This window comes from Tyto alba, unplaced genomic scaffold (assembly GCF_018691265.1).
Source record: "Tyto alba isolate M040663 unplaced genomic scaffold, T.alba_DEE_v4.0 Super-Scaffold_17, whole genome shotgun sequence".
Lineage (NCBI taxonomy): Eukaryota > Metazoa > Chordata > Aves > Strigiformes > Tytonidae > Tyto > Tyto alba.
The window spans coordinates 4717402-4740842 of record NW_024881279.1 but is presented as its reverse complement, the minus strand read 5'-3'; the positions used below and the strand labels follow the sequence as shown (position 1 = coordinate 4740842).

General features: G+C 51.2%; 1 protein-coding gene across 4 annotated transcripts in view; it reads right to left on the bottom strand.

The window, feature by feature from the left end:
* The window catches only part of JADE2 (jade family PHD finger 2), an 82682-nt gene extending 60675 nt beyond the window's left edge, over positions 1 to 22007 (bottom strand). For 2 of the 4 annotated variants that reach the window (XM_033006030.2, XM_033006032.2), the window contains exons 1-3: positions 21126 to 21861; positions 14256 to 14313; positions 11209 to 11294 (exon numbers count right to left, since the gene is read on the bottom strand). In XM_033006030.2, the coding sequence (XP_032861921.2) occupies positions 11209 to 11294; positions 14256 to 14313 (144 nt within the window). In that variant the 5' untranslated portion in view covers positions 21126 to 21861. Of the gene's footprint in view, positions 1 to 11208; positions 11295 to 14255; positions 14314 to 17997; positions 18127 to 21125; positions 21862 to 21936 lie in introns of those variants that run through there. The other 2 variants (XM_033006031.2, XM_042789953.1) reach the window with 2 other exon arrangements.
* Between the last annotated feature and the right edge of the window lie 1434 nt (positions 22008 to 23441).

Below are 23441 nucleotides of genomic sequence, written 5' to 3'. Positions count from 1 at the left end.
CCTCGGACAGTGAATGGGCTCATTCTCCATCTCAATTCTGGCCCTGCAGAGTCCTCCCCCAATACACTGTGATGAAAAACTCATTCCAAAAAAATCCCTCACGGCAAGTAAGGTTTTCCTTCCAGAGGGTTGCCTGACAGCAATGACTCGAGCAATCCTGCCTCTTGCAGCATAAAAATAAATTGTAAATGAAAATGGATGATTTCTCCTCTCTACCATCTGTTATTAGCTGAAATAATAACCGGCGGTGCCAGCAGTCATGCCTGGACACCATCTCACTGTATCCACTCCATCCCTCCTACTTTTGAGCTATCTTCTGCGGGGCTGGGATGGATCAGGTGTTTTCTTCAGACGCTGTTTAATCTGCTCGCAGAGTCTATTCTCCAAATGAGTATTGCTTTGTCAGAACCACAATAAATGATACTGTGCAGTTTTTCACTTTCGATACAAAGATAACACGCTTTGGAGAGTATTTGGGAAACTAAATCGGCTGAGATGCAGGAAACTAGACATTAACTAAGACTACTGAGACTAGTATTTAGGTCAGTTTGTTTAATCCTCAGAGTCTCAGCTGCTAACCCAATTAGAGTTAAATACAATACATAAACAACCTTTTCTATGTTGGGACCTCTTGTGAATTTTACTGGTACCTTCCTCCCGATGCATCTGCTTGGAAACGTTTTTGCCTACGTCCATATAAACCTGATTTGAGTTGGCCAGACACAATCTCAGCTCATCCTTCAACAAAAGTAATTAACAGCCTACATATTACAGTCAGAATTAGGCTCAGTTTGAGAAAGGTCAGGTTCCTGTAAGTCTCCATGTGCTACAAATGCACGGTTACGGATGGCACAGTAAACTTTTACTGTGTTGCCAGTGTGAGAAATTTAAAAAAAAAAAAAACAAAAAAAAAAGAAAAAATTAAGATAAATGTTAATCAAACATGAGAAGGGATATGTGAGATGTCATAGTCCTTCCAGTGCCGCATGTCTGCATATCAAAACATGCAAAGTAACCCCACTGTAGGTTGTTTTCTAAAGTACAGTGTACAAATACACCCCGTTCTTCACACCCCTGCATTGCCAGGGTCACAACTCAGGCAAACGGCATCTCTGACACCGGGTTTTGGCGCCCACCTCTGACAAGGACAATGCAAACCCAAGCGAGCCTCCTCACCCAGACCCGCTCTGCTTTGGTGGATGAGATGCTCCCCCGTGCCCGGACCACGCCAGGACAGCATCTGGGGCCGGTGCCACCTCCAGTTGCAAAACTGTTAAAGAGTTTTGGAGACACTCGCCCTCGGGGTTGGTGGGCAAAACCAGGTAGGAATGGTTTCCAAAGGTGCTGGGCACCCAACAGGTTTTCAAAACTCCCTGGGCTGGACCCTGCTGACACCTGAGTGCCCCCCGCCTTCCCTCGCTGCCAACTCGGTCGCCTCCTGAGGACAATCCCTTCAATGCTGCAGGGTGCAGGAGTGTTGCATCGCTCTTCCAGCGCACGCAGATATACACAGCTCCTCCACGAAGGTGCTGGCAGGGCCCCATGGGCAGCAGCCACAACAGTGCTCCCACCACAGGGCACACAACCAATGCAGGAGCAGCGATGGGGGACACAAGACTGTCCTTTCCAGCCCATCGGGAGGGTCCAGCCATGTCATTAACCCACCCTGAGAGGTCTCCCCCTGCTTCCCGGGACACTGGCACCCACTGCAGCAACAGCATTTCCAGAGCCTTACACCAAACAAGGACCCCCACTTTCTTTTGCAAAGTCAGCACCAAGAGACAGCTTGAGAGATGACGGGTCCCGTCGCTTCAAGGTTAACACCAGGGATGGGCAAGCAGGGTGGATTTATGTCAACACCTGGCCCATCACCTTCCTCCTACTGATGGAGATGGAGGAGCCTGCACTGACATGCCCCGTGTCGTGCAACCAGCCCGGGGAGTAGACAGCAGTGCTGCTGGGGAGCCCTGGTCCCCCCGCCCAGCGCTGCCATCCACGGGCAAGAAATAAAACAGCTCCATCCAATCCTCATGTCAGAAACTAAACACAATTTGCTTTGCTTATAGCTAGTACTTCCGATAATTTCTTTAGTGGTCTTGGCTGCTTGCTGGGGTCGTGGCTTCGGCGGTCCAAGCGTCCCAGCAGCATCCCACGGGCAGCCGGCCGTGCATCCCACGCCGCTCGCCGCTGCCCTGAGCCAGCAGGACCAGCCCCACCAACGCTTCGCAACATCCTCAGGAGATGCAAAAGCCTCCGGCAAACCGCCACGTGGAACGCGCAGCCTCCGCGTTGCAAAACGCAGAAACGGGATCAGCCCTTGGTATCACTTCTTCCCCTCTGCATGGTGTGGATCCCAGGCTTGTGTTTTCCTGCATTAAGTCTTCCCCAAATTCATCCCTTCTGGGTTTTCAGCTCGCATCTGCATAGAAGCTTAGTTTTAATTTTAAGCCAAATAAGCACGATTGTATCTATTTCCCTGAAGATGATAAGGCACATCGCAGGCTGGATTTGCAATCTCACTACTTCATTTATTTAGTTCTTCTTGGAAAACAGATAAGCTCGCCCATCCAAAAGCAGCATGCACGCCCGCACTTTATCACAGCAATGCCTCTGTCTTTTCATGAAGAACTGGAAATGCTCAAATTATTAACTATCAAAGCAGAACACTTTAGAAATGATAGAACGGCACAGAAATTGTAAAGGAAAGCAGATCAGTTGTCTGGAAATCTCCCAACAGCTAATACGCTCAAATTGTAATCTAAATGTCTTTTTGTTTTCAATTGTCTGGGATTAGGGTTGGGAAAAGACTCAATTATTCTACTCAAACTCTTCTGAATTATTTATGAAAACCAAATAAAGGATAAATTGGGCACTGATGAACCAAGGACCTGGCGGTGAAGAGAAAGTTGGGTACCAGAAAACAAGCAATTTTCCCTGAATAGGAGTGTTTACTGTTTCTCCCCGTCCACAGGAGCTGACAAATTGTCTCCGAGGCTCGGCTGCCCTGCTCCCCGCTCCCCTGGCCAGGCTCCGTCCTCCCCTTCCAGCCTGGCAGCGGAATCCAGTTTATTGCCTATCGATCTGCCAGCAACGGGGAAAGCCAAACCGAGACGTTCACTTTATTACCTCTGCTTGCTCGGGAACCTCAGGCAGGTTTCAGTGATGCTCGGAGATGCATCGCACTGATGCCCAGGGGCCAGCCTCGCCCTTTCCAAGCGTCAGCTTTAAAGATGGGGAAAAAGAACAAGAAATTGCAAAATCCCGAGGTATTTTTTGCCTTCGTACTTCCAAGCGAGAGCGACCAGGAGTTGGGGTCAGTGTGCTCGTGCAGCCCTGGGCACCCACGGCAGGACCTCGCCACAGGTCCCACACTGCCCGCTGAGCAAGACTGTAACATGCAAAACGCAGGTGTCTGTGGGTATCACAGCTCTGGATAATGATTAAGAATCGATAAAAGTACTCATGAAGACAGTATTCCTCAGCTCAAGTGTACCCAACGAGGCAGTAGCAGCAAACCACCAAGTACTGTAGGGATGCAGCAGCTTCGATCACCCTGCCACTGCCATTCCCACAGCAGCCCCTCGGCCTCACGTCTCGGTTTCCCAGCCAGCTTTACCCTTCTCGCATCCACGTCGCTCACACACGAGGCAGCAGGTTAATTCCCAGTGGGATCACACCCACCTCACGTCACGGACCAGGCTCTACCAGAGCAGCCCAAGGAGGACACCAACACCCAGGTCACCAACGCAGAGGTCCTGCTGCTCCAGCTGTCCCACCAGCCACGTGGAGAAGCCGTCTGATCACGCACACGGTCACATCCAGGTCTTTTTGTGTAGGAAACAACTTCTAGGCAATTATTGCTCCCTGAACCAAAGAACTACTGGGTAGTCACAGACACGAGCTCACCCCTCCTGTCCCAACTCCACCACTGCCAGCCACAGACTGGTCCTGCAGACCCAACCAGCCTGGTCCAGCTCCATTTCCAAGGTCTGCAAGCCTCTAAGTTACCCTTGGCACTCACTTCTCGCAGGCAGAACAAGCTCATATTACCAATCTCTACTACCTCCTCATCCTTTCAGCCCAGTTTGTGGTGTTGGACTGACTGCCTCCCCTGGACAGCTGGCCCAGGAACATTAAAAGTCACTGGGACACCAAAGCCATCGCATATTCCCAACGATACATCGTTATTTTTTGGTATCTCTGTAATTTGCTGTTGTGAAGCAAAAGCTGTATGCATTTTCTCTCTAAAAAAAAAAAATTTAAAATCCCCCTGAGCTAACTGATTATAACACATCTTCCAATTTTCACATCCTGATGCTTTACTTGGATCCAGCCTGGCATGGCAAGGATGCTCCTGTGGTTATGGAAGGGACCTGCAAAGCAGGGGGTTGGATTCAGCTCCTCCCTGAGCCACACGTGCCTCGTGCATCGGCCACTCCACCTCTACTGCTTCCCCTGCCAGACGTGGCCATTCCCTGCACCCCGAGATGGCTGCAAGGCACCCCCAGAAGCTCTCATATGGACCACCACCAATTTGTCCAACACTTGGACAACCTCAGAGAGAAACACCTACCCTTGGGAGGAGACGCCCTGGCACGTGGGATGAGAAGAGTGATGGGCACACCCCGAGGCACCAGAAACACTGCGCTCCCACCCCTCCCTTAGCAAAGGGCTCCCAGGCTGCGCCACTTTGCAGCACCATTCCTCCTCCCCCCCGCAGCCAACCAGCCCGTCTCCGAGCTTCTCCACCACCTTTTTGTGCAACCCTCGTATCCATTTCCAGGTTCTCTGACTCGCTCACAAACCCCTCTAATAAAGCGGCCCAGCAATCTCACCGCCACTCAGCTCCCACTTTGCGTGTCCTGTCACGGACTCGGCTTTTCAAGTGACTGCACTGTAGGTCTGAGCCTGCCAATCGTCCGCTTAGCCCCAAACACCAACCCAAAAAACATCAAATTCAGATCTCATGGTAAGGGCTTTCCGCTCGTACGAAACCAGCTCCTGGGTGAGAGCCAACAAGCCGTATGTTTTGGGCTTTAAATCGAAACGAAAAGAAGCGCTCGTCTAGCGCTGGTTTTAATCAGCTTTTAAGACGGCAGCCAGCCCAGGGACTGCCGTGCAGGATCCGGCGCAGACGATCGCACCCGGCGAGGCGGCACGGCCTCGGCATCACCCGACACGGGGACTCAGCTGGGGCCGCCGGCTCCAGGCGCCTGCTGCAAACCAGCCCGGGGGAAAACCGGCTCCGAAGGGACCAGGCGGCTCAGCCAAACACAGATGGGTTCCAGCAGGCCGGATCCCCGTGCACGAGGTTTCCCGAGCCAGCAGGAATTGTGTTACCCATCTTCTCCTGCATCCACAACCCGGCTGACCTTGGAGCTTGCAGACCTTGCTCTTGGGGCAGAGGGACAAGCTCCATCCCTCCTCCCAGTCCTCGGATGGGATGCAATTTTGCTTATATGCAAAAAAACACCCAAAAAGTTCGAGCAGAATTTAAAAACCCTTCCAGAGCACTGGTACAAAACAAAGAGGAACGAAACCAATCGTTCAAAATCAAGTGCGTGCTGGGAAGTGCAACATGCTCTCTAGGGACAGGGTGAACAGGATAGGTGGGAAGGGACTGGCCACAGCCTGCATCCGAAATCTCACATTTGAATCTGTTCCCTCCTATAACCCAAGGTATCTACAACTCTCCTGCTCCAGCCTCGTAGCCGCCGCAGCAATGCGGGATCTCTCCCATGACCTCTCCATAGCGAGCGCAGGTTTTTGACTCCAAGGTAACAGGTTTTCTTTAGGTTTTGGTTCAACGCTCTTTTTTTTTCTCCTTTGACTGCAGTCCTGGCAGCCATGCCCCGCATACCCCCACCCCCCGGCCATAACCCCCTTCCTCCATCCACACCAGGACACGGGGAGTCTCCTGCTCCCTCGTTTGCAGGGCCCCCTCCTCGTTTCCAGCCAGCACTATTAGCCCTTCACTCTCTCAAGCATAAAATTGTTTGTTGTAGCTCATGAGTCACAAGGATTTTTTGAGAAAGAGAAAACAACGGGAACAATAGGAACCCTGGGAATAGTTTTTGGTTGTACAAACTGTCTTCGTATCAGCTTGAGCCGGCACCTCCACGGGTGCAGCCCTCGGCTGCCCAGTCCTGCTCCCCTCCCACCCCCCAGCCCTATTTCCCTGCCATTAAATCACATTTTTCCAGCCCTTTCCAAAATGAGACAAGCAGCGATATTCGGTAGCGAGGCTCCAAAACACGGCACTGCCTGGTGTGTGTAAGCAGTGATATTATCTGCCTGTGGGGAAAAAAATACTTACTCTCATGTTCATTTGGGAGCCAGCCTGCTATCTCTTTATCTAGTCTTGTTCCTCTCGAAATGCTGAATGTTAAAGATTCAATGAACAACAGAATTTAAAATAGGAACAAGAAGCATTTTTGTCTGGACTTTCTGAGCATTCAGAAGACAATGGTATCAATCTGTTATCCCCACTCTGGCTTGGGAAAAGTGACAAAGCCACTGCAGTCAAACCTTTCAACAGAGACGGATTTTCTCCTCATCTAGCCCAGTAAAAGCACGTCCAATCTTGCTTGGCCGTACTCATAAAAACCCTTCTTCAAGTGTGGAGAGTGCAGGGACTAAATTCACATTACACGGGGCCACTATATACCTATCGCAGGGCAAAACCCAAGATCTAATGGACTAAGAATTACTTGAATTACTTTTTAGAAGGATGAGGATGTTTGTTAAAAGGGTTAAATCCTTCTCAATAGATATAAAAAGATATCTTTCAAAACATGGAAGTAATATCTAAACAAGGCAAGTAGAAAATAACGTAAACTGTATAAATTTGCGGTTTCCCCTTCATCTTGAACCCTGTCTGCAGCTGCGGTCCCCTCATCTTCAGAAGGTCTGGACCAAAGGAGAAGCGTGATAAGGATGTCCGGTGAGATGAGCAGCACCCGCAAAGGCGAGTTGAGACCACACAGGGCTCCTCAGCTTAGGAAAGGGACTGCTAGAGGGGTGTCAGACAGGTGGTTTACACAAAAAAGCGGGTTGTTTGTTTTTTTTTTTTCCCCTACAATATATTCCAGCAGTGCAACTCACTGCAGGGTAGTCTTTTGGATCCCAAATAGTTCAGGAGCTAATGACTAAAACGCCGGCTAAGGTAGTGACTCAGAGGCAGCATCCAAGGGAGTCCCCAGGCCACTGATGGCCGGGAGCTGGCAGGTAGAACCAGCGACTATCATTACACACTTGCCTTATTCCTATATTCTCTCCTTAGACACTGACAACTGTTCCCTGTCAGAAAAGAGGAGAGAGGGCTTGATGACTGCAGTCTAACCAGCGAGGCTTGCGCTCATATCCCCAGCAGCCCTATAGCCGGGGGCAGGATTGCACTAATGTGCCACTAAAAGAAGCAGAAATCTGTACTTTGGGCACATCTTAATCCCCAGCGCAGGTTCAGCATCCAAGACAGGGAGGACTTGAGCGAGCATCCCCTCTCCCTCCAGCTCCTGGGACAGGGAGCACAACCAGCATCGCCTCGCAGGGCTCTTCAGCTGGCAGAGCCAGGGGATGGCTATTGGTCACCACGCTCCTTTTGAGGCCAGGTTCAGAGACAAACGAGCTCTAGTAAGATTGATTAAAATGACCAGATTGGTAGAATGCTATGGTTGCAGATGCAAGAAGCCGCTGGCAGCAGCCCACGTCCATCCCCTGCCTAGAGGCAAAGGCAGGGCAGGAGAGTCATGCCCATGCCCAGGGCACCATCCAGGCTCTGCCCCCAGGTCTCTGCTGCTCAGGCGTGGAGCAGGGGAGGACAAATGTCACCTCTGCAAGGGAGGCAGCCGAGACAGAGGCCTGGTGCCTGGGACACGTCAGGAAAGAGCCCGGGCAGAGCCCCGTGACAGGCACAGATAAATATAATCACCCTCCCTGGCAATGGCCCCCTTCGCGGATGTTTACAAACAGCTCAGTACTTTTCCATGTTAAGCAGCTTGTTTTTCCAGATGCCTTGTATCGGGTGGTTTTTAATGTGTATAGTTAATCCCTTCTCACAGAGTCTTTCATAATAAACATCACCCCCTGACCTGGCTAATAACTATGTAACACTAATGCTTTTAATTTTTTTATCTCCTGCTCTGGTTGTCAGGGGGAATGCAGACGGCAGCTCGCAGAGAAATGGGGACACAACTTTGAGAGGGGAGCTCAGCAGCTCCCCCCACACACAAAGCCCCCACTCTCCCAGTCCGTCCTCTGGCACTGCCGCCCCTCGGGATGTCCCCGGACCCTCTGCACCTCAACAACAGTTCAAGTCTTGATAAAGCTACAAGCCATGTGTAAACCCGGAGTTTGAGTTACACTTTGAAAAAGCTTGTCCAGCCCCAAGACATCTGGAGCAGACTGCTCATGGAGGGTTCAACATCTGATAATACATATGTCACGCTCTCCCTGTCACCCTCCCGTGGTTTCCATCCTTGGTGGGATAGCAAAGAGAAAGGTACTTCACTATTTCACGTGAAGTAGTTTGGCAGTGGTATGGTTTATGTTTTACACTTCTCAGTACTTGCTCCAGCAGGACACGATGCCCATCCTAGCCTGTGCCTGAAATCCTCCAGAGCTCCTGCAAGAAATCCCCCAGGACGTGCCAAACCCTGCAGTGTTTTACAGACGACAGGCAGTGGATCCCACACGTGGACCAGACGGCTTCAGGGGTGCTCACCCTCAGAGCAGAAGTTGGGTCACTCATGGAAAAGTTTGCAAGATGCTGTCGTAGAGGAAATCCGTAACACGGCGCTCACTGGAGTGACCCCCAAACCACTACCACGCACCATTACAGATCTCGTCCTGCGGCGCGGGGTGATCCTATGTCTACCCCCAGGGACACATTCTCCTGACTCCCGGGTTTCACCTGGAGCTGGACTCAAGCAGACACCGATGCCAGCGGCCGCGGGGAGAGGATGTAGGGTATGGGGAGTAAAGCTGAGATCTGGACCGCTCCCATCTGCTCAGGTTCCCACCACGCTTTTGTAAAGGATGGTTTGTCAGCTTGAGCATCCTGGCCAAACTCCAGCTTAATTATTACACATCGCCTCTCCAAATTCCCCTGGAGTTTCAGATCAGATATGTCACCGGGGTTCACTTTCTGGCCCAACTGTTGCTAAGCTGGGCACTGTTAAGCTTTTGCTCCACTTTATTTGTTCCAGAGCTACATTTCACTGAGAACCATCCTCTGAGCATAACAGAGCGTGAAGCAGAGGGACGAGCCTGGCCTCCACAGACCCCACATCTGACATCTCTCCAGGTGCCATGGACTAAGATCTAGTTTTCACTCCAGCTGTTGTAGAGCAGCAAAACTTGGATCTGGGTCTGACCATCCTCCATAAAGCGCAGAAGCATTTTCACTAGGAGTCTTGGACTTATATTCAGTATCCTAGCTAGCTGATAAAGCTAATTCATATTAAAGACAGAAGCGTGTCTGTACCAGTGATGCAGAAAGAGATCTCCCAGTGCAGGCTCTTTTGGGGGAGGATTTTACTGGGCAGCAGCAGGGTGGCACACATGGCACTGTTGGTGACACGAGTCACATCCTCACACATCTAACCAGGTCTAACGCCGGGGATCTCTGAGGGACTCCTGAAGGCACCGACACAGCTCATCTGATGCCTTCACAGACACATCGGGCACAGGGATGGACTGTTATTTCAGAGGGAGGGTAATGGTGTCCCAGGAGGAGGAGATGCCTTAAATGCTTCAGTTTTTTAATGGGGAATTCAGCTCACAGACTCCGCCCCCCCTCACACACTTCCAGAGACACATCTATGACCAAAAAATGACATTACCAGCCCCAACACGCAACTTTCCGACAGCAGCCAGTGACATCTGCACCTCTTGGTTCTTTGCTCTCTGGCATGTTTCCAATTACCTCAGCTGGTAATAACAGCTTTTCAGACCCTCTCTTCACCTAAGGCACAAACAACTTGGATTTCTGAAGTCTCTGTCCACCGCCAACACGCTAGATATATCAATGTAAATCTGTCAGAGTGGTAAGAACTAAGTGCAGCTGTAATTCAGGCAGTGACCACAGGAAAACCTCAAAATCTCTACTCAGCTTGTTGCAAAGCAAAGATGTTCAAGAGGTTTGTGCTTACTGGGCCACAGCCTCAGCAGAAGCATAACGTGGGGGCTTGGGAAGGAGTTTACAGCCTGCGAGCAGGTGTTGGCCATGCCAGCTTCACCTGCTTCTAAGCTGAGCTCTGTCTGACTCTGAACTCTGGTCCAGAGGAAAGGGAATGTGAGAACAATGTCCTTCTGGCTTTGTTCACGCTGCTCTTGAAACAAAGATGACCACGGCTAAACATTGCAGTTGCTACAACAGCAGCTCATGCCTAGTATAGTTTCCACATCTAGTGGAAATGTATCCGAGGCACACGAGGGAAAACAGGGCACAGCACCGTCCCTTCCAGCACGGTCCTCGGGAAGCACAGCTCCTCCTGAGCCAGTCCCAGACCCCGCACTGCAGATCTGGCAGGGACAACCTGGGCGATGCCCTCTGGGGTGGGTAGCACTGCCCGTACCAGCGAGGAGTGAGGAGAAACCCTGCAGCAAGGTCAGGCACCAAGGGCCTCAGTTTAACGCCCTTGAGCCCCGTGACAGGAGGAAACCAACACAACATAATCAGCAACTCAGCTGTGCCGGCTCTCATTTCACAGCCCTCTGTACCTCCCACTCATTCACAGGGAGGAGCCTCCATGCCACCCAGCCACCCTCCCCTGGCATCAGTGCTATGACCTGGGCCATTAATGAAGGGGCATCTGCGTGGGCACCCAAACCAGGCAACCTCAGCATGCAGCCACCCCTATACTGCAGAACCTCCCAATCCCACCAAACGCAACCTCTCTCCATTTGCATCAACGGGGATGGAGTGGGCACAAAGACCCCAATGGAGTGGGCACAAAGAACCCCCCCACCCTTCATCAGAGATGCCCGCCGGGTACCTTCGCCTGCTCCCTCCCAGAACTGAGCACGAGGCTGCGGCCGGCGCCGCTGGCCGGACCTGCAGCTCTGCAGCGTGGGCTCCGGCTTCTTGGAGGATGCCCCGTCCTGGCACCCACCGCCAGCCACGGGCGCGCCAGCTGCCACCACATCTGGGCAAGCACAGCCCCAGGGGAAAACTCTCCTTTGGCAAAAGCCTGAAAGCCCACGTACCTCAGAGGGCTTCTTCTCCTTCTGCCGTGACCAGGTGGATTTGGTATTTGGAATTTTGGAGCATCTGGAGGCAGATGTGGTGTGACCTGCAACGAGGCAACAGAGACAGCTTACCCGGAGAAGAGACAAAGTTTTTTCCCTATCTTTGTCAGCACCCCCACGGTCAGTACTACAGCCTCGACCAGTGCTTTGGGTCAACACTAACAGGCAATAATACATGACATGACATTAGTTTTGAGCACATCCCAGGGTACTTCACCAAAATAGATTAACATCACTTTTATGTTGCTATAGACGATGAAACAGAGGCCTCTGAAATTTAAAAACACTGCTGTCATATGCAAACATTAGAAATAAGAAACCCAAAGTCATGAGTAAGAACAGCGTCTAAGTGGGAATAAGCCAGGACTGATTTCTGGAATCAGGAATTAAGAAGATGAGACTAAAACTTTCTAACAAGGATGGATGAAGACAAGCATCCGAACTGCTTGAGGATTTCAGATCCCATCGTCAAAAATATTGACCAAATTGAGTAAAACTCCTCTGCCCATGCCAGGACTAATAATTTCCACACCTGTGTGCAGTTCGGCATCTAGTGGGAACGATGCAACGGGACAAACCAAGAGAATGTGCTTTATACTTTTCAGTTGTAAGAGAGTGTTTGCTTTGGGATTACTTTACTCTGGGAGGATTATGAATGGACTCTCATTTTCCTGACTGAAGCACTATCATCACCACCGCTACCATCTCCACGAGGCAAGGGCAGCTTTAAATGTGCTGGGGCCATTACACTGTTCATCTTTATTTCCAACCCATATGTGTTACTACCAATTACACAAAAAAGCTCTATTTATTTGATAATAATAAATAATAAACTAATTATTGGAATCTTTTTAGAACCATGATGACAGTTGGGTCTTCTGCATAGCGGGACCTCTCCAGATTCCACTACATAAAAATGTTTCTGTGTGGGGATGCAACGAATTAGCTATCGATAGTCCTATTTATTTAACACCGATTTTATCCTTGGATGGCTGAACAGGAAGAAACACCACCGTCCACATAAGGAGCTCCCAAACACGATGGAGCCACGCACGTAAGGACTTCAGGAGCGGTTCTGGCCAGGAGCTGAGCTGGCACCGAGGGACCAGAGCTGTCCTGGGTGTCATGCCACCGTGGTGGGAAACGTCCCTCCCGCTGCCAGCTCAGGCGATTGAGTCCCTCATGAGCCCAGATAAATCTCACATGCCTATTTTTGCTGCCAGGGGAAGAGGCACTAGTTCACCTTGCACTCTTTACTTGATAAACCCACTTTCTTGTACTTCATAAAACGAAGACCAGATCTGATGGCATCAGTCACCCCTGAAGGACGGCTGTTTTTCTGACTGCAGCATCAGGCTAGATGTCATTAAAGTGGGCTCCACATAAATGCATTTATTTTAACCATTTCAGCATGTAACGGGACTGTGTAAGCAAAGCCCACGGTAGAAGTCCCTATGCTGCAGCCACTGGGAAATGCTGCTTCACTCAGCGAGCTGCTCAAAGCATTACAGCAGCAGATCCACAGTTTATACTGAGAGATCGAGTCACTAATTTCCACCTTTCCCCCTCTTCTCAAGCTACAATGTGGTGCTACAAGTATGTAGACTCAGATAACATGCCACTACCATGCTTTCCCGGTGGAGGCATAAAAATTCCTCACAATTGTTTACCATTATCTTGCAGGAGAGCATTTGTCAACAGCTTAGATATCACCTGCAGCATAAATATCCAAGCCCAACAGAGATAAGGCTATGTTGTTTAATACTGTGATTAAAGATGCCTTACCCTGAAAGGCAGAGAAGCCAGTGAGTGCGGCTCGGCTTGGTAAGCCTCTGAGCATCTGGGGATTAGGAGACGGGAAGTTTGGAGCACGGCTTCCAAAACAAACCCCTTTCTGAGATAGAGATGTTTTATTTTGCAAAAAGCTAGCAGTATTGACAGAGCCTGAAACACTTTCTGTAGGCACGGCTCACCCCCCTGAGGGCTCCAGCAGGATGGGGGTCCCGCCAGCAGCCAAACAGCAGGTTCCCATCGACAGTAGTGGTGTAAACTCCGCTCACACTGACAATGTTTTTGGCTAAAGCTGTGGGAACAGCAGCCAAACCCAGCGAGATCAGCCTTTCCATAACCCCCTGTAATCTCCCCATCATCCTGTTAGGAGAAGGCCCAGAAGTTTAGTGTCTTCAGCAAAGTCCCTTTCGTTCTCGGATATCCAGCAGCCAGATCCTGTAAAGTGTGGAGAGCAAATTCCCAGCACGACCCAGATGAAATTACTGTGACATTTGTAAGAAACCAAGAGCAACTAGTAGGAAACTCCGGAGCCCAGACAAGGGATTAGACTAGTGCCTCGAGGGTACTGAACACTAAGGCACTGTGGTATGTCTGCAGTGGGTGAAACCCTGGAGTAAGTGGGAGAGGAAAGCATTCTATTTATAGCCAAAATTCAGCACATTTGCACATGTTTATTGTTCAGCACATGCTGCTGTGCTTCCCTGAATGAGGATGAAGCGAGGTCGATGTTGAAAAGCAAGCATGGGCTTGCAAGCTTTGCTGGCTTGAGCCTTATCCCTTTTCCCACATCGCTCTTCAGCTCACAAGAAGGGAACAAGGCAGCTCTGGTTTTACCCTGACTCCAGTAAAAACTTCCCTTTCCCCCAGAACAACTCAATCAAGAGCTAACTAGTCTCAGGCTGCAGCTCACAGGAAAGGGCAACTTGTCTACAAAGGGTGTTTGCTTCGTTAGCAGATTTGCAATCAGCAGCTCTGCCTCGCCCAGACTCCTCACACTAGGGAGACACTCTCATCAGTTAAGAGGAGCCACAGTCGGGTGTTTAAATTGATATCAGTTTGTTGCTGCATTTCTGACAAACCCAGCCCAGCACACAATTCACTGTGCAGAGACTTCCCAGTAAATGCAGTTGCCTCCACTCTTTACAAAGTAATTATTCAAGCGTTTTCCCTGCTGGAGGTGAATCTCGTTCAAAGCCTTGAATTAAAGGTCTTACTGTCAGTGGTGTCTGAGTTATCACTGCTGATCGAGTACTTGCGTCGTTTTTCTTCCATCTGTAACAAAAGAAATTGAACATTAGACTTAACGCCCAGGAAACTCATCTCAGCACCAAATCACTGTAATCTCTGAATACCTGAACACCAGGTTATCCCAGCACCATCCAGTACTTACCCTCAGGACAAACAACTACCCAGGGGCTTAAAAAAAGGAAGAAAACAATCCTCATGGGGCTTTTTTTTTTTTTTTTTTCAAACTTCAAGGGTGTCAGTGTTTCTCTACCAGCTTTCCCTGTTCCTAGGAGGTACAGCGAGTACACTTTGACTGCTCAGCACTGCGTGGCAATCTGACTACGTGGGATTTGCAAGCAAACAGCTCTCCTTCTGCAAGAGCATCCGAGCCACCCGAGGATGCCCCACCAGGAACAGCACTGCTGGACGGGACAAAAAGCGTCTGGGCTGCAAATCTGAGAAGCGTGCAGATAGAATGGAAACTATGCACACTCTCAGTATGTCTGCAGGGGAAGTCCGAGCATCCCGGAGCTGAACAGGACCCCTGTGTACAATAAACCTGGGGTTTTACCATCTGACTCATCTTCCCACTCAGGCGGTATCTACTTCTTTTAAGACTTCTGGTGTATCTGTCACACAGCCAGTACACGCTAGCCAAGCCTGAAGCACGCTTCCCAGCACCCAGAGCTGCTCTGCCTACTCCGGCACAGCCGTGCAGGCCCCCAGGGGGTCAGCAAGTGGCTTCTGCACAGCTGCTGTGACTTCTCCATCCTCTCAGAGACAAAACCACGGCAGCGGGTACCACCACACTGGTCAGGAGGACAGGAAACCCATTTCAAGCTCAGCTGCTGATTTTCTTCGTGACTTCAAACAAGCCACAGAACCGCTCAAAATCAGCAGTTTCTCCTGAACTCACCCCTCAGGAACAGAGCACTCAGAGCTTGGAGTCAAGTACCTGTACCAACAGGTGCTTTAAAAAAAAAAAAAAAAATATATATTTTAACTTTCAAAGACCTCAGTTTACTAATGTGACTGGTGACTGATCATTGTGGCCCTCAATACAAGCTCTGGATGGAAAGGGCTACCCATGGACCAGACAACTGTCCAAAAGGCTGTGAGTTAAATTACACCCACAAAAAACAGCGTTAATCTTGTGGAAATTTTCCTAGCACTTTCTGAGATATTTTGTAAGAATCCAGGGCTGTTAACTTGGCATACACACTACTGCTTCCGCAAATGGTAAGTGGGAATGATAATAAAACTCTGGTTTTGTGTGGTTAGGTCACAGCAGGTACTAGCAGCACACAGTCTGGATAGCAGGCTAGAGCATGCCATTTCCCCCCAAACAACAGGCAAAGTTCCACATAAGCATATAAAACCCTTGCAATGCCTGTATTTTACAATATATGTGCTATGTTTTATCACACTATTATAAGGGATAATACTACAAAGTATCATAAACATTTTAACTGTCAGTGTTGCGGTAGGGCATTGCCCTGTCAAAACACGATTTAAAACGTTCCTGGAGAATATGGCAATATCAATACTTTCCCCCAGTGATTCAAGGGGAAACAGATGTTATTAAACCAGCCTTGTTCCAAGTAGCCATTAGATTTTGCTTGGGGAAAATGATATTGAAGACAGCTCTAACTGCAGTTTACTTACTTTTACTGGAAATCCTACCTGAAACTTTTAAACTGGTTCCTACTGGTTTGAAGTGGCAAATGGACTTTTGAATCACAAAGCTGAAGCTATGAGTTTATTGATTCCGCAGCTCCTAGCCACAGAGATTATATACACCAAAGTCAATGAGGAAAAGAAACACCTGAGCTGAAGCAAAGGAATGCCACTGATACCCAGTGGGATTTCCAATGTTTCCTATCTCTGCCTTTACAGCAAGATGGTACCATTGACATCACTTGCCTTCCAAATGAGGGAAAAACCTGTATGATATGACACAGCACAGGTGTTGGGATGCTGGGACTGGTTTTGGCTCTGATATAAATGGGAGAAGATGCACTAATCACCCCTTTAATTGAACTTGGTCCCTGCAACCTACACAACATGCTTTAATGCGCTCACTATATAACAGTATGAATTTATATCCACATAGAGAAATGGTTCACAATGCAGGTAAAACAGTGGCCCTACTTCAATAAATCATTTTACCTCTGTTTGGCAGGATCCAAGACAGCATCCTCTGAACCAAACTGCATTAAATTGCTCCGAATGAAATTCTGGCTTGAGCAAAGTACAGACATCTCTGAACACAGCAGCACTGAAAGGCAACCACCGCCTGGGTAGGGGATGGCACACAGCAGCCCACAGGGTACTGTGTGCCTGAAAGGAGCAAAATTTGGGGCCAAATCCACAGGACTCAACCAGCCCCTTTCAGAAAATAGTTAACTTCCAGGCAGTGCTGAGAAGATGCTGTTTTCTGAGGGACTCATCTTCTTGAGCAGCCAAACAGTAGTAAACCCCATGGTACTAAACTGAGGAATTTACTGTAGAAGAAGGGTAATTGGGCCATTTCCCACCTGGAGCACAGGGTTATAAAGCCTTGAAGGTGGTGGCATCCAGCCCTGGGGACCCATTGCCCACATCCCTAGAACTCCCAGGGCCAGAGCTCTGGCCTCAGCAAGCCTCACACGGAGCAAGCTCTCAGGAGCAGTTCAGTTGGTGTACCACTAAGCAACTGAAAGTCTCCACAAAATATGATCTCTGCTCCAAAATTCATTTTTTGTTTACATTAGAAGCTAATTTCACCTTTAACTGACCCATTCCCCGCATGGCATCATTATTAAAGTCATAAACAAATACCAAAAAAATTTGTAATACTTTGAAAAGGTCACTGTTAGGTCAAACTTGGCCCAAAATCTAGCTTTTACAGAGCCAGAAACCAAGAGAAAAGTTTCTATGTATGCTTGCTTTAAAAATTCAAACAGAAACAGATGTGGGTTTCTTTTATAAACAAATGAACATCCCCCTGAAGTGTCTGCAACTGAAATCCACAGGCATAGCCCTGTGCTAATGCCTGGAAACCCAAAAGCGGAATTGCTTGCAAACTTAACACATGTTCAGCATTGCCTTTGTTCACACTGAGAAAGGCAGATAAATGCTAAACCAAGGAAGATGATGACCCTCCATCAGCCTAAACAAATGTAAATCGCCAAGGCCTTGGACAAATTAGCCGCAGGACTGGCAGTAAAATTGAGATGATGGCCTCAGGCTGCCTGGTCCTGCCTCACAGCAGGGGAGGGTTGAAGAGGAGCTTTTGGAGATGCAATTTTGCCCAGCCCACGCAACCTGGGAGAAGTGAAGGCAGCAGTACCTGAGCCCCCATCCCTGCTGGGTGCTCCTGGGGGCAGCCCCACATTCCCACGAACACGAAACCAAAACACCACCTTCAGCCAGCAACCAGCTCCACACCCTCCGTGGACCCCTCCACAATCCCCACGCTCTGGGGAATCCACTGGTGTTTCCCAGCTCCCTGCAAGCTCTTCTGTGCATCAAGTCCACGTGGGATTTGGAGTTTCTAGTGGTGTCACAGTACCCTGGGCAGGGGCTGTCTGCAAGAATGAACCAGCCTGGACTGTGGCAAGCAAACTAGAGAAATTCATACATCCCTGTGCTCACTGCTTCCACAGGGAACAGGCACAGAAACCTGCGTAAGTTGCAGTAAAAAAAAAAAAAAAAACAAAACCAAAAAAAAACGTATTTGGTTGTCACCTCTTCCCAGCGCTCATCGGCACGTTAAGGGATGCGCCGCGTTTGGTCCCCTGCGCCGTCACCTCTGACGCTGTGACAGTTGAGCAACACCAGCTGAATTATGTGTTCTGTTTGTGAGCTGCAATGAGACTGCAGAAAAACCACTTCCCTGTTTGTTCTTCCAGCACAGAAATAGGAACACAAACAGAAACTAGTGCCCCCAGCGGCATCCACACCGCTCCGGCCAGCCCAGACCCCCGCTCCCATCACCTCTGCCCGGGTGGGTGATGATGGAGTAGAGGGGCTGCTCTCCATGCTTCCCCCCTCTGTGTTAACTATTCCTTCGCTCTGTCTAGGAATACCAGCCAGTTGTTAGAAAGTATAATATGAAGGATGGAGGGCTGGAAGGTCCCAGACTTTATACGGTAGGAAGGATGTCCTCACGGGACTGCCTTTTCTCGTTAACAATTCTGGAGCCAAGTGCTGCTATAGGAGGCTCTGAGAGAGCAGCTATAGGAGGCTCTGAGAGAGCAGCTATAGGAGGCTCTGAGAGAGCAGCTATAGGAGGCTCTGAGAGAGCAGCTATAGGAGGCTCTGAGAGAGCAGCTATAGGAGGCTCTGAGAGAGCAGCTATAGGAGGCTCTGAGAGAGCAGCTATAGGAGGCTCTGAGAGAGCAGCTATAGGAGGCTCTGAGAGAGCAGCTATAGGAGGCTCTGAGAGAGCAGCTATAGGAGGCTCTGACAGAGCAGCAGCATCCCCCAACGCAGGCACAGCCCCAATTTTACAATAACAGAACGACAAACTTTTTCGACCAAGGGATGCACATCAACTGTGCCAACAACCGCTCCGCAAACCTTGGTGCACAGCCCTTACAGCCCAGGAGAAGACACGCCGCTCTTTTCTTCACCTCCCTGGTAACCCTGCAAAGTGTAAATCCAGAAGGGCACGATCCTGGTACCCGGCAACACTCATGTTCTGGGCAGCGGAGCCTGACGGGGCTCGCCTGCTCCTCCACAGGCTGCTGTCACCTCCATCATCTTCAGCAACAACTCAACTGCCCAGGTGAAGAGAGAGCCGTTCCTCCTCTCCTCCACAGCAACTCTGCTTGCTATCTTGGCTCCCTGGGGCAAAATTTAATCTCATTTAAATTTAAAACAAAACAAGCCCTCCTTTACTTCCTGTGCTTTGCCTTTTTCCACAGCTACAAGGGGATTTTTTTTTTTTCTTTACTACTCACAACTTTGCTTGCCTCTTCTGACTTGTTACCCTCTAATTATCTGGTTTTTCTTCAGCAAGCCCAGACAGAGCCCAGGTAATCAGAAAGGTTACAGCGGGCACTCGGGGCCACCCCTGCCTTCGGGCAGGGACACAGGGCACAGCTCCTCACCCACAGCTGGCTGCCCCATCCTGTCTCTGAGCTTCCACAACTCACAAGGAAAATCAACAGGAGCTATGGGCACTCCGGATCTTTGTACCAGATACCCAGAGAAAGGCAAAGTCCAGAACTTATTTAAAATTCCTTAGTTTGCAGACCACCTAGCCACCAACTTTCAGAACTGGGCGTCAGACACTATCAGCAGTCACAAACGCTTTAAATGAATTGTATCTCCCCGACTATGAACTTAACATGTACCCTCCCATCCTTTGCTCCAAGCCTTCAGTTTTGGACATCAGCCTCAATTTTCCTAGGAAAAACAAATTTAACCTTTGATTTAACCTTTCTGCAAGCTATTTTTACTTCTATCTCAAGCTTATTTTAACCTCAGTAGCCAATAAATGCTTAAAGGTCAAGCACCATTCCTAAGAGCTGGGCTCCTTACCCCTGGGAGAAAGGCTCAGATCACTGATTTTTTTTCCCCAAGCCAAATCCCCTCTTAGAAATGTCCCAGTGGTAGGAGGGTCTGAGCTCAAACCCATAAATAAACAATTTTCACCGCGGGTGCTGAGAGAAGGAGCTGGGAATTTTCCCTGTGGATGCCATCCCTTCCCATTCAAAAAGTGCTCAGGATGTACAGGTACGGAGATAGCTATTCATTATTTTTTTTCCCCCCCTCTAATTGCATTCGAGGTTGACAATTCAGCATCCCCCCCCCCCCTCCTCTTTGCAGAGCTTCCCAACTTCCAGCTCGCTGCCTCCATCCCCGGGACACACACACACACACAGAGCAGGGTCAGGGTGGCAGGTGAGGTTCTCCCAGCCCCCTCCATCCTAAAAGCAAAGGGAAGGGGCGGTGCGGGAGCCGCTGGCTCCCCCCGGGTGGGAGGAGGGAGCCCGGGGAAGGGGCAGGTGGCCGGCCCGGGGCGGGGGGGGGGGGGGGCGGCTGGGGGGGGTTCCTCCCCGCGGGACCCCCCCCGTCAGGGCCAGAGCGTGGGGGACAGATGGGGGGGATGTTTTCGAGTGATGCGGGGAAAAAGAGGGGGGGGGGGGGGTGGCGGCCGTCGTCTCCCCCCACTGCGGGCCCAGCAGCCACGGGGAGCCGGCGGCGGGGGAAGGCGGCGGGGAAAGCCCCGAGGCGCGGCGGCCGGGAGCGGTGGGGAGGGGGGAGAGGAGGAGGAGGAGGAGGAGGAGGAGGAGGAGGAGGAGGAGGAGGGAGGGCAGGCGGGAGCCGGCAGCCGCCACGCCCCCGGGCACCGCCATCCCGGCCCCGCGCAGCGCTCCGCGCCCGCGGGCCCGCCGCTCCCCCGGCCCCAAAGGCGGCCCCGCGGCCGCGCAGCTCCGCAGCTCCCCCCCCGGTACCGCACATCGCCCCGAGGAGCCGCCGTGCGCGGCCCCCCCCCCCCCCCCCCCCCCCCGCCTCCCCCCGGCGGGCAGGGCGCTCGGCAGCCTCTGCCGCAGTCATTAATTTGGAAAAATAAAAAAGGCTGAAGCTGCGAGCCCGACCCTTTAAAAGTTCTTGTTTACATTCCCGCTGTCCTCCCCCTCGTACACTTTAAAACAAGAGTGACCAACATGCGCAATCCACCCCTGGAAATGCTGCACATCCCCCGCCTCGCAGCCGGGGGGGAGGGAAGGGGGAGGAAAAAAAAAAAAATTTAAAATAATAATTAATAATAAAATAACAAACGCAAGCGTAGCAGGGGGAGCTGCAAAATAACCATCCGCTGCAAAATAAGCCCATTCCCGGCGCCAGCCCCGCCGAGCCTTTACCTTTGCCAGGAGAGTGTCCTCCAAGAGTTGAGGCTGTCTCTCGGGTTACGGGCGGGGAGGAGGCGGGGGGCGGGGGATGCTCCCGCAGTCCCCGGCCGGGAGAGCCCCCTCGCCGGCTCAATCCGGTGTCATTGCCGGGGCCGCGCCGGCCGGGCCCTGCTCAGGACCGCCCGCCCGGGACCTCCATGGATGCGGCCCCGCTCCCAGCCGAGATGGCCGCTCCGCGGCGGCCGGGCGAGCCCTGCCCGCCTGTTTCTCTTTCTTTTTTACCCCGCACTTCCTCAGGCTCTCCTCGCCCCGCCGCCCGCCCCGGCTCCGGCAGGGAGGCGGGGAAGCGACTTTCGGAGCGGGGACGGATAATGGTGGCGGCGCTTACACACACACACACACACACACACCCCCTAACCACCAACCACCACCACCACCACCCGCTTCGGCCGCCCCAAATCTTCAATTTCTTGCCCTCCTGCGCCGTTTCCCCCGCCCGGGCGCAGCGGCAGGGCCGGGGGCGGGCAGCGCGGGTCCCATCCCGGGCCGTGCCGCCCCGCTCCTCACCCCCCCGCCGCCCGCCGGGGCCCCATGGCGCTGCCCGGAGCCCCAGCGCACCCCCGGCCCTGCACACTCACACTCGCTCGCACACTCACACTTTCCCTCCTCTTCCTCCCTCCTCCCCGCTCCCCCTCGCCGCGCTGCGCACAGGCGTACACGGAGCCGCTTCTGCAACCTTAAAAAAAAAAAAAAAAAAAAAAAAAAAAAAAAAGCTTATACTTAAAAAAAAAAAAAACCTTTTGGCGCCATATTAATGACGTACTTAAAATTTGCCATTTCTCCTGCGTCAAAAAGACGGTTCTTGCCCATCGCGGAGCGGGCGGGGGCCGCGGTGTGGAGCCGCTTTCCCCCCCCCCCCCCCACCCCCACCGCGTAGCAAACTTCCGCGGCCGCGGGGCGGGCCGCGCCGCCGGCGTGGGAATTGCCGCGGATGGGCCGCAGTGCCTCCGCGCTGCTGCGCGGGCCGCGCTGGCACACGCGGAGGGGCGAGTAGCGGCTGGGCTGGGGATGCGGCTGCAGCGGCAAAGCTCCGCGGAGATGGGGAGGTGGGGGGCATCGTTCCCCCCCCCCCAACTTCACAGAGTTTCCGCGGAGCAGCGTGGCTCCCGCCAGCCCCGGGGTGACCCCGCTGTGTGCTCCCCAAATCCATCGTTGGGGCTCCGGGCTGGCTGTGGCCGCTGTTTCCCCTGGATTAAAACCAGCAACAGCACAGCTGTCGAGATAGAAACGCTTTCTTAAATTAAAATAATAATAATAATTGGATGCAGCACTCAATACAGCGTACATCTTCCCAAACTCCCAGCGGCCCTTACAGTCAAACAAATTGCAGAAGTTGCCTTGTGCTCTTTTAAACCATTACTGCAGAAGATTAAAATTCAGGTTAAAGATGTTCTTTCAATCACAATCTGCCATCATTTCTTAAATTCATTAAACTGGCCAGATGTAAAACCGTGAGTTACAGTCTGTTAAAAACCATTGGGACCACAGCTAGAACCACCACAGCTACAGCAGTCAAATGTTCCCCACTGCACGTCCCTGCTATGGCTTCTTATAATTTGACAAACTTGAATCAATTAGCTGCAACTTTCTGCCTTGGCAACCTGTGCTGGACATTTGCCCAATGTTCCAAGTCCTTTGGCTCTTCCAACAATGAAAGCAGAGGAGAAGAGGAGCATTGCTTTGGTCATTATTGAGCTGGTTGAGGTTTTATAGGGTCTTGAAATTTGGCGTGAGGCAGCTTTTTATGGCCTTTTAGATAAACCCACCCAAATTAGTCATGTTATTGGGCTTTGAAGAAGAACAGCTCATAACACAGGGCAAAAATGATGCCTGATTCTGGCTGCTGAAATCTCTCGGGATGCTGCTCCCAGGGGCATCTGCAGCCCCAGTGCTCTGAGCCCCCTCAGCAGCCCTCTGGGCATGGGGAAACTTCAGCCCTTAGTCAAAAAAGCCTTGCCTGGTAGCACAAGAGCGGCGAGACTCGCGAGCACGGCCTTTTTCCATCAGTCTCAGCCAGCCCCGGGTGGGCTCTGGCCCCCCTGCTCCTGCACCCAGCAGCATTCACTGCCAGGACTTCACCTACAGATCCCACCCCATCCACATGCACGGGATATTTTGAAGGTCGCTGTGTTACCCGGTCAGAACATCAGAAACCTCCAAAGTGAGGCATTCCGTACCGATTTACAGGGAGTTCCTTGTGCATGCATATTCTAATGCAGTTCTTAATTACATTGTCACAATCTGTTTTCCATATGACACCTGCATGCC